The sequence below is a fragment of the Echinops telfairi genome, unplaced genomic scaffold (assembly GCF_000313985.2).
Source record: "Echinops telfairi isolate 266 unplaced genomic scaffold, ASM31398v2 ScPeMD7_31;HRSCAF=116, whole genome shotgun sequence".
Lineage (NCBI taxonomy): Eukaryota > Metazoa > Chordata > Mammalia > Afrosoricida > Tenrecidae > Echinops > Echinops telfairi.
In genome coordinates, this window is record NW_022103928.1 from 59,015,047 (window position 1) to 59,026,632 (window position 11,586).

The window sequence follows — 11,586 nt, forward strand, 5'->3', positions numbered from 1 at the left end:
AAAAAAAAAAAAAAAAAAGAACTAGAGGAAAGTTGTATGTTTAATCGTTGCTACACCGCACCCTGACTGGCTCTATCATACTGTTTTTTATTTCCACAATGTCGCTAGGGACGCCTTTCATTCACCCCTCAGTTTAGTCATTTGAGTGATCTTTCTGTTTCTCTTTGGGCGATTTTGTTGACCATTTTTAAAGAACCCACTTTGGGTACTGTTGAAGTTCTGTACTGTTTTCCTATTCTCTCTTACATTTATCATCGCTTCACTCATAATTATATTCTTCTTTATTTGGGGGATCTAGTTTATTCTTCCTTTATTTTCACTTCTTAAGGTGGAAAGTTTAGGTGATTGAGATCTTTCTTCTTTTTAAATGAAAGCATTTAGAGCTATGCATCCCTCCAGACATGATTGAAAAGTGATCATGGTTGATAAGGTGGAGGGTCAGCAGAAATGATGGAAAACCTCAAGGAGATGGACTGGCCCAACAGTTGAAACAATGGACCCACGCATCCCAAGGATCAATGAAGAGGGTCAGGACCTCCCGTGTGTTGGCGTTGTCCCTCAGGTTGTGTGAGTTGGCGTTGACTTGATGGCAGTTAACAACAGACATTTGAAGACATAACATTTATGATATCTGAACCGCTGAGAAATTCTCTGCTCTGTGAATACCATTGGTTTTGTGTGTTCTGGTTGGTTAGAAATAAGAAAGGCTTTATTTTTAAGGAAAACTGCAATGCATTTTATTAGTAAGGCTTTATTTGTCAACAAGAAATTTCCCCCCAAAAGGATTAGAAAATATTAGCACAAATAACAGCTCACATTAAAAAAAAAGATCTTTAACATTTAGAGGTGCTGCTCTCACCACCCAAATATTCTGATTTAATTGGCATTGGGAAACAGTCTGGGTTTAAGAAGTTTTAAAAACTCCTCATGTAAATCTGATGTGCAACCAAATTTGAGAATTATTGTCATCACAACTCTACTTGCTGTTTCTCTAAAGAATGAACTTGTGAAAAATCATGTTTGGATAAATTATTTACTTTAAAATATACAAATAACTCACTTGGTTTCTCACATGAACCGCATAGAACAGTATTTCATAGAAAATCACCTCTTTTACATGAAAATTGTTCAGCCTTATTTTTTCAGTAAGGGTAGATAGAAACCCCCTAAGTACATAATGTGGGCATCCTGGCTGTGGAGTGACTCATTGGGAAAAGATGGAAGTTTCAGCTGACTTCCAATCTTAATGTGAACCAATAGTGTCATGTGGCGGATGAAATAGATGGTGCAGCCATCCTTCCTTACCAGAGGGAGTATGGTGTCTAGATCACAGGCGATGGGCATTCAGAGACACTCTGTTCTAGATTAAGGTGACCAGATGTCCCGCTTTTGGGGGGACAGTCCCTATTTTTAACAATTTTTCCCGCGTCCCGCAGTGTTTTAAAAAAGTCCCGATTTTTGGAAAGAATGCGTGACAAGCTAGGGTATACGGTTTTCGGCTGCCATGTGGCTATTTCACCAGGATATGAGTTTTATCGATGGTGTCCCGCTTTACCAGTGTCAGAATCTGGTCACCGTATTCTAGATGGACTACAACTGCATCTACGTTAAACACTGGTGTGCGCAAGAGGGACCTTGACGAAGGATCCCATTAAAATCATTTTATACCAAACACTGTTTGAAGGTAGCGGGGCTATTTCACCACAACAGAGTGGACTGGCTTTAAATGTGAGAAGAGCATTTGTGTAGAAGAGGATTAGTTATATTAACAGAACGTTAATGTTTGGGTTCACGATGATTTAAATGGACTCATCTGCTGAACGGGGCAACTGACAACATTTTTATGGGAAAACATTTGTAACAGGCCCAACAACAGAAGAGACTGGAAAACAATAGCTTCCTAAGTCGGAGACCCCTATTTTGGATATTATAATTCATATACGTAGATTTTGTATTCTTTCTAGTGTGTTTTTTTTTCTTAGCTGGATCCAGGTAATTCAACCCCACTCCAGGTAATTCCTAATTTGATGGAGTCTTAGCAGGAAAGTGCTTTACTCATCTTACCTGTGAATTACTGAGTACAAGGGGGAAGTAGCATATATGGAAGAAATGTATCATACTAAGTGATAGATATTTTATGATAGTATGACTTGCAGTTATTTAGCACCTTGTACATGTTATAAATTTCTTGCAAATACATCGTTGCTTAGGAATGTCCTTTAATTAATGCTCTGAGCCTCTGGGCCTGCAACAGTCCTTCAGAGTGTAAACCTCCTTATTGATGGAATGTTGACACTAAAGCAGAATCTCCATCAGACATGGTAAAATGGAAAAGTCACAGATGCCTGTGATATTTAAGAAAAAAAAATTTAATTTAAAATTAAGCTGAGGAAGCACACACACAAAATCAGAACCCCTAAATTTAGTCTCTTGGTTTTTCTGGTGACTTTGTTACATAAAGGAACGTTGTTGCTTTGAAATATAATGAACTTTATGCTATATCAATCTAGACTATGAGGACTATCATTTACTGTAACGCCTACCCTATTGCACCATACACACACACACACATACACACACACACACATATATATAGTGTTAACTTATACACACACCTACGTATACACACATATATTCCTTAAGCTAAAACACTTGTTAAACTCTCAGAATATGACAAAGGTCTTATTGTGATAGCGCCACACCAACAGCCTTTCTGTTCTTTGGGCATACAGGTGGTTCCTACATCATGAAATATTCAAGTTACAAAGAGTCACCTTAGGACCATTTGCTTTGTTTTCTATGATTTTGGGGGACAGGGCAAGGGAGGGGGTTATACATCTTATCATTAGTAGCATGGATACACACAATGTTAACATATATTTGCAAATGTTGTATCCAAATCCAAAAGACAGAGATCAATCAGATTTATAAAGATATTGAAAATAAATCCCAAACCAAAATCAAATCCACTGTCATAGAGTTGATTCCAACTCACAGTGACCCTACATAAGGATTGCAAGTCTGTCCATCTTAATGGACACAGCCTCATTGTTTCCCACAGAGCTGCTAGTAGGTTTGAACTGCCAACCTTGCAGCCCAGTGCCTAACCTACAGCCATCAAGGCTCCACTGTAATAAAGAATGATTATAATGAAAACCACAGATATTGTTTATATATCCAGTACTTCAGCTTATGTCAGAACCACCTTAGGACGGAGTTGTTGGAATAGAATCTGTCATTCCCTGGTGGCGCAGTGCTTACTCTTTGGGCTACTCACCACAGGGTCAGCAGTTAGAAACCACTCCTTGGAAGAAAAATGAGGCTTTCTACTCCCACAAAGAATTAGAGTCTCAGAAACCGTTGCTTCTACTCTTTCCTGTAGGGTCACTATGAGTTGACATTGATTCAATGGCATTGAATTTAGTATTTTTTTGACCCTGTACTTTTTAAGGGGTGTAATTTATTGAATCTGCCTTTAGAAATGTACTCTGTTGAGTATGTCTTTGAAACACACGCTTTAGATTTGCCTATCGTTTTGGTTTTTCTGACATTGCTATGTTTGGTTGCTAATCGCAAAGTCAGCAGTTCAAGCCTACCCGATACTCTGCTGGAGAGAGTGAGACCATGTGTTCCCAGGAAAGTTGACAGCCTCGGACACAATGTAGGTGGCAGTGAGTCAGAACCATGCAATGGTGGTGGGTTGGTTTGATGTGGCTTGGTTATTCTGCTGTGGAGGTCACGTTTTTGAAACTTTTTATCAGCAGGATGCTATTTTAAAGTCTTTTTTCTAATACCCCCCTCTGTATTATATGCTCTCTTTACGTCACAAAGTGGTGACTCTATAGCTGCTCCAGTTAAAACTCACTTTAAGTCGTGTTACACTGGCCTCAGATGTGCATTGAAGTTGCATTATGCGTATCTCACCTCATCAGACAATGGCCAGATCTTTCTACTGGAGGCAGATAGGGAATTTCAGACCCATTAGATTAATTGTTCTTTGCCAAAACATCCAGTTTTCTGTTTTACCCATTAATCTGTAAATAATGTCTTAATGTTTCCTGTTAGTTGAATTTTAATGGGTCATTTGTATGTTGCATCTTCCCCTTGTTTGTGTCCTCAGTTTTGTTCCGTTTGAACTTAACACCGTTTCCTACTTAGCCAACCAATCCAGCTTTATTTTAATAGCCTGAAGACGGTGTTTTGTTTTCTCATGCTCAATGACTAGTTTTGTCAGGAAATGGCTTTGACAAAATGGCCTCATTTCTTTGGAGAGCCCTTAAATGCAAAGATTCTCCTGAGAGTGTGATATGAGGTAAATATGAGCACTATAATCCTAAGTGCACAGGCTCATGCTCCAAAGTATACCAGGAGTCCTGGTGGACCATGGTTAAAGGTCAGCAGTTGGAACCTTCCGCCTGCTTTGAAAGAGACAGCTGTGGCAGTCTGCTTCTGCAAAGACAACAGCCTCAGAGCCCCCATGGGGCAGCTCTACTGAGCCCCATAAGGTCACGGTGAATCAAAATTGACTTTATGCAATGGGTCTCTGATCATAGAGCACAGCAGAAAGACACGGATCAGAAAAATCACAAGTGTAAGTTTCACTTTTAATTTTGTCCATAACTGTCCATGAGTCCTTAATAATTATCTAATAAATTTATTGCCTCCGCATCTACAAAATGGGGATGCCATGATGTTAAGAACGATGTATTAAGACATCCACTCCAACCTGACAAAACCAGGCTGGCATCATTGTCTCATATGGCCATTGCTGTCGCTAAGAGTTTTCCCAGTGCAGACGCGCATTTGAATTATGCACAACCAGCTTTGTACCAGTGGTGAAGCTGGAAAAGACTAGTTTCTTAGATATGTGAGAAGGTGGAAAATGTGGTGAATTTGCCCAGTCGTTTAGCATTAGTAAAAAGACAGTTTTGGCAGAATAATTGCTTTTTCCATCCTTGAATATACTGTCTTCCTTTCCACCGTAACTATGGAGGTAAGACGTCATATGTTTAAAATCGTTTAACCTAAAGAGGGAAAAAAAGAGAAAGAAATCTCACCTTCAAAACAAATAAACAAACTCTGGAGGAGCCTGCAGGCATTTGGATTGAACATTTCACTGTCCCAAGAATTGTAAACACCTTAAGACCTCGGGGAGCCATGCCCATGAGCTCACTGAGACTTTGGCTTCCTGTATCTCATACCATGCACCTGAGGGAGTTCTTGGAGCGGGGGCAGATGCGATCACTTCTGTGGATTTTCCCAGAGTGGCTCCAGCGCTACAGCTGACTGTCTCCACTGATAACAGCCGTGAGCGAGTCCTTGCGAGGTCTTCTTGGCCGTGGAAAGGATGCGTTGGCACTTGGCCTGTTGAGCTTATCTCCATTTACATCCCATCCCACAGTTACTGCTCTTCCCCTTTTACTGGTGTGACTCAGTGTCCTAAAGATGCCTCCCACCTCACCAGGGACCACTGAGTCAGCAATGTCTCACAGTGACCCCATGTGTGTCAGAGAAAACTGTGCCCCTGAGGATTTTCACGGACTGATTTTCTGGAAGTTGATTACCAGGTCTTTGTTCCAAGGTACATCAAGGTAGATTTGAACTAGCAACCAAGTGAGTTCATCTCTTGCACCATCCCGAGAGGCCACCTTCTCCTCCATCTTTATAAATTCAGTTAAATTTAGTCCATTGAGCATACACAATAGTACAGACATTAGGTCACACCCTAAGCGATACTTGGAACTTATTAATCCTTGGTCAATCATGGCCGAGGATGCAAAATCAGAACTGACGTGAGTTTGTGAAATATGGCTATCCCAGAAAAATAACTGGGAAAGGAAAAAAAAACATCATCTCCCTCGTCGAAAACAGGCAGTGTGCACGGTACATCGCAACCAAGTTTCTTGACTGACAGGGTTGGAAACCACGGAGCCCCACTCTGATGGTGACAAACCACGCCATTTTGAATGTGTGTCACTCCCCACGGTCCTGACAACAATCCAATCTCCTCAGCAGGCTCCTACTCCAGGGCTTTCACGCCCAAGTTTTCCCCAGTCTCAGGATCATTCTGGTTCACGCAGTTTGAAGCAATGGTGGCCGTAACCTTCTGAGCCGATCTTTCTGCTTTGCTTGTGTTTGAGGTCTTTGCACTCTTTCTTAAAACATTGGGTCCAGCGGAAGAGCGGCGTTTTAGGAGGGGCAGTGGGGAAATGATGGGGGCCCGTGACGGACCTCCACCGGAGGACTAGTGGGAGGGAGAATCCAGCACCACACCAGCACAAGGTCGATCTTCACAAGGCAGAGGTCAAAGCTGCCTGCACCCTCCATCTTTCTTTCCCCTGTTCTGACTCAAGATGCCCATTCCACAACACGCCACTCCCCTGCTGGGCTTGATCGTCCTCTGCACGGACCACACACAACTCACCATTGTGGGCTTGACTAGGGAATCGGATGGAAAGGAAACAGTCTTTTCCCACCAGGCTTCTTCTCAGCCAGGCTGGCAGGCAAGTCGCTCTCTCGTCTTGGGAAATTTCTTTTACTGTCACCACGAGGCCCCTGCTCATGCTTCTAGGACAGGAAGAGGTGTTCTAGGAGACCTTCTGTGGTAAACCGTACCCCATCCAGCCTACAGCCTTGATCTTGCCCCTTCGGACTTCGTTTGTTTCTCACACACAAAGATTACGAAGAGGGAGCCGTTTTGATGTGGCGACAGTGGAAGAGCTCCAGGTTCTGAAGGGGAGGCTTCGAGAGGAGAAGAGACCACCTTTCAAAGTGTGTAGGTCTCAGTGGAGCGTACGAGCGAAATCCCCCCTTCAAAAGAATGGAGGTTTTTTCGAAAGCTATGAATTAAATTTTTTTTTTTTAACAAAACAACCTTCTCACCTTCAAAGTACTCTCTACTACACTTAATACATTTGTCAAATCTGCAATTCCATTCTTGGAAACATTTTTCAAAATCATCTGTTTGGATGGCTGACAGCACCTCCCTCCTTTTGTCCTTCACCTCTTCTACTTCGTCAAATCACTGTCCTATCATGTCCCTCTGCATTTACGGAAACTAAAAAGTCATGCAGCACAAGGTCGGTGAGTCAGGTGCATGGGGCAAGAGAGGCATGCTGGTTTTTGCCCAAAACTGGCACACTGAGATGGCTGCGTGAGCTGGTGCATTGTCGTGGTGGCAAAATAGTGCCTCATCTGTCACAAATCAGGGCTTTGTTGTCACAAAGTACTATGCAATCTTTTCAGAAACTCTTGAGTAGAAAGCTTGATGAACAGTCTGACCTGGTGGAAAAAATTCCAAATGCACTATGCGTCGACATTTTGGTCCCTTCGGGAAGCTGATGGACACCCAGAATGAGGTTTGTCATCCATCAACATTTCACCTTTTTTTGAAACGGAGAAACCCACTCATACACTTGAGTTTTTTCCCATAGTGCCGTCCTTGTAAGCTGTGTCCAACAGCACAACAGTTTCTGTAGCGTTTTTTTCTGAGCAGGAAACAAAAATTCACAGCCGAATGAGTTAAATCAGACAGCACAAAAAAACAATGTTCAAGAGTGTTTCCAAAAAAATTCACAGACCACAGAGAACCTTCCCAGGTGAAGCTACTGGGTGCACTCACTCAGAGTTTGTTGTTTGAGGCTTACCTAGCGGGAAAAACTCGTAGTACAAAAGCTCCCCCCACCAGAGCCTTTTTCTGTTGTTGTTTTGTGTGTGTGTGTGTGAGAGAGAGAGAGAGAGAGAGTGATGGAGTGGGGGGAGGTACCCCTTGTATGTCAGAAAACAGCATCTTCACATTTGGTGTATTAGTTTACTGCAGATGTGATGATTTTGTAGCAATATTCTCTACTAACCCTCATAATACATGTCTACATAGCATTATGTATAATTAGGAAATAAATCGAGTTTGTCTTTCATGCCAAAGCTGTCCCCCATAATCATATTACTGATTCCTGATTTTTTTAAGAAAAAAAAAAGCATAAATGTAGGGTTATTTTTAATTTTTATCTTCCATTTTTATTTTTTACCTAGGATGCTGGAGAAATGGTCCGTTCCTTCGTTGGTGGTTTGGAACTTGTTGTCAATTTACTGAAATCCGAAAACAAAGAAGTATTGGCGAGTGTTTGTGCTGCTATTACCAATATTGCCAAAGATCAAGAAAATTTAGCTGTTATTACAGATCATGGAGTTGTCCCTTTGTTGTCTAAACTAGCAAATACGGTAAGTAACACATCTTTTAAAAATAACATAAGTGCCATTAAACAATGGCATCGCTTAGTGGCAAAACCAGTGAGTTTAAGGTCAGGCTACTACGTTTAATATTCATCACATTTGAGTCTTGTGGTTTGGGTCAGCTCATTTAGTTTCTCTGAGGGTGGTTCAAACCTACTAGCCACTCCATTTGAGAAAGATGCAGCCCTCTACTCCCATCCAGATGTTATAGCCTCAGAAACCCTCGATGGGGTGCTACGGGGTGGGATAGATCAATTCACTGCCTGGGGATTTGGTATTTGGGGGCTTGGTAATAGATGCAAAAATATTTTTAAAATTTTAAGTATTAATATATAAGATCTTTGTGGGGAGGGGGGAAAGGCTGTTTCTGTTTGCCTCAGGCAACTAAAACAGTGGCAAGTATAAATACTCTAAGATGTTAATTCTCATCTACCCCATCAGGACTCTGCCCCCCTCCCCACAGCTCCCTCATCTTTACCCCCATCATCACTATTATTATCCTTAAAATGCTTGCTTATGCCAACATTGTACGTTAAATCTGCCTCCCCCAGCTCAACAAGCCTGGGCCAATGGCATTCTCGAGCTGGAAGACTTTGGCAAGCACTGTCTTGTTTATCTATGGCTTTGCCAGATGAAATAAGCAGGCCTCAGAGACAACGACTTCACCGTGATCAGAAGTAGATGTACTTGAGTAGTGCTTGGACTACCACTTGGAACAAATGTTGTAGATCAGAAATCCAAACACTGGAAGGCTGCTTGGTCTAAAAGACCTTTGGGAGGCCAGTACTGAGCTCCTAAGAGACCTGCCAGTTGTACTTAGGGACGCCAAGTTGGACTGTTATATTGTTCAAGAGAATGGCATACTTAAAGAGAAAATCAGATCCTGTTCAGTGGTGTGAAAGGAGCGCTGGCGGCAGCGTGGTTACCTATTGCGTGGCTAACCACAAGGTCAGCAGTTAAGAAACACTAGCGACTGCGCAGGAGACCGATGAGGCTTTCTACTCCCTATCGCACATCTGCCTGACCTCCCAGCGCCGCTACAATACCTTTTCCGCACCTTGTTCTCCTCTGCGCAGAATAACGATAAGCTGAGGCGTCACCTGGCAGAAGCTATCTCACGTTGCTGCATGTGGGGCAGGAACAGAGTGGCCTTTGGCGAGCACAAAGCGGTGGCTCCACTCGTGCGGTACCTGAAGTCAGAGGACACCAGCGTGCACCGAGCCACGGCCCAGGCCCTGTACCAGCTTTCCGAGGACGCCGATAACTGCATCACCATGCACGAGAACGGCGCTGTCAAGGTACGGTGTGATGGCTGCGTGGTTCACCTCACGCCGGATACGTGTGGGCCGGAAACGGTTTCATTTCAGAGAGTACTTAGGCGAGCCAAGTTCTCATGGCTCTGGCACAGAGAAGTTAAACGGAGATGGGCTTTTTCTAAGGCCCAAGAGCATGACATGTGTCCCGTGAAAATGTAAGTCGTCGTTCTGGAATTTGAAGTGATTAAAGCAGGTGCACAGAGCAGGAACGACCACTAGTGGTTCGCATGTAAGTAATGTTGGATGGTCAGATCCAGATGTCGTTTGAGTTTGGTGCCGTCAGGTCGGTGTTGACTCAGAGTGACCTGTGTGACAAAGAGGATCGTTTCCATAGGGCTTCCAGTGTGGTGATGTTGAAGGGGCAGGTCTTCAGGTCTTTCTCTTGGAGGACCAGGTGGGTGAGTTCAAACCTGCAACCTTTTGGTTAGCAATAACATGGGCATAGATAACATGTCAATAAGAGCAGCACTAACTGAGGAACGGGCTGTCAACTGGACTTACCATTCAATGCAACCCTACCCTACCCAACCCTGCCCTGCCCTGCCCATCCCTGCCCTGCCCTGCCCTGCCCATCCATTGCCATCAAATCAATTTCAACCTAATAGCAACCCTTTTTTCTTTGGAGCTGCTGGTGGATTTGAACTGGTATCTTTTCATTAACAGTCCAGTGCTTACCAAACAGCATCACCAAGGTTCCTGTCAACAGGACAACAAAGGACCAATTCAAAGACAAGATTTGTTTTTTATCTGACTGTGTCACACCTTCTGTGCCTTTACCCAACACCGAGGAGTCACTGGGTGGCACAAATTGTTTACTGAAAACTTGGCAATTCAAATTCTCACACACACACACACACACACACACACACACACACACGTACGTGCCTTGGAAGGAAGGCCTGGTATCTACTCTGGGAAAATCAACTAACCCCTGTGGAGGACACTGCTACTCAGGCCCACCTGGTGGCCAGGCGTCTGCATCGACTCTGTGACAGCAAGTTACACAACAGACGGTTAGGAGAGTTCTGCACATGAACTTTAATATAACGACATGCCCGAAATCACCTAGCGCTTCCGAATTCACTATTTTAATGATAATAAACAGGAAAAGTATGTGCACTGAATTGGCAGCTTGCATGTAGTAGGAAATAAAGATTTAAAATACTGGTTCTTTTCTAGAGGTTGTTTTCTTGTACAATATTATTTTTCTGCTTATTTCCCCCAAGTGGAGCCTATGACAATCAGATGTCTTTATATTTTGAAATGTATGCCCCAAAGGAGCTTTGGTGGCACTGACTGGCTGCTGATGGACTGCCAACCGTACGATTTTGACTCAGAGTGACCTGTGTGACAAAGGTTCAAGCCCACCAGCTGCCCTACTTGAGAAAGATGAGGCTCTCTGCTGCCATACAGATTTATAGTCTTGGAAACCTAGGCAGTGTTTCCCAAAATAGGCACTTCCGCTCCCTGGGGACACTGGACACTGCAACGGCAGATACCTACCTTTATCCCGGATTGTGGGCTGTGTGCATCCGTTTTTCACTGCCAGGAGGGCACTGAGTGGTTTTTCTTTTTTGCAGAGAAGAGGCGGTAGGCCAGATAAGTTTGGTCATCCATGCGTTGTAGGGGTCGCTGTGAGTCAGAGTCACCTTGGTGGTGGTGAGCTCTGTGGTATGGCAAAGTTGATTTCATCTTCCAGACAAAGCTATTGAAATCTCCATTTCGTCAGTTCTAGTCAAATCTAGATGTGGCCAACATATGAAACATCTCAAGATTAAGAAGTTCAAAGTTCCAGTGTTATCTTGGGGTGACTATTTTAATTTCTCTTTCAAATCTATTACAGTTGAAGAATATGGTGTAAATTTTTCCGAAATTAAACCCAATTTACATGTAAATGTGCCAACTTCTCCATTATAAGTCTATTTTAATGACATGTAAATTAAGCCAAATTAATTCTTGCAAGTAAAAATCTGGCATTAAAAATACCTCTTATAGGAAGTGCCAATTTTTAAAGGTAAACTATTAAAAATATATCAGA

The 11,586-nt window shown here is 42.9% G+C and overlaps 1 protein-coding gene across 1 annotated transcript in view; it reads left to right on the top strand.

The window, feature by feature from the left end:
- Positions 1-11,142, top strand: part of ODAD2 (outer dynein arm docking complex subunit 2) — a 139,416-nt gene extending 128,274 nt beyond the window's left edge. The window contains exons 18-20 of the mRNA XM_045289841.1: positions 8,032-8,220; positions 9,309-9,530; positions 11,098-11,142. Of these exons, the coding sequence (XP_045145776.1) occupies positions 8,032-8,220; positions 9,309-9,530; positions 11,098-11,142 (456 nt within the window). The remainder of the gene's footprint in view (positions 1-8,031; positions 8,221-9,308; positions 9,531-11,097) is intronic.
- The last annotated feature ends 444 nt before the right edge of the window (positions 11,143-11,586 follow it).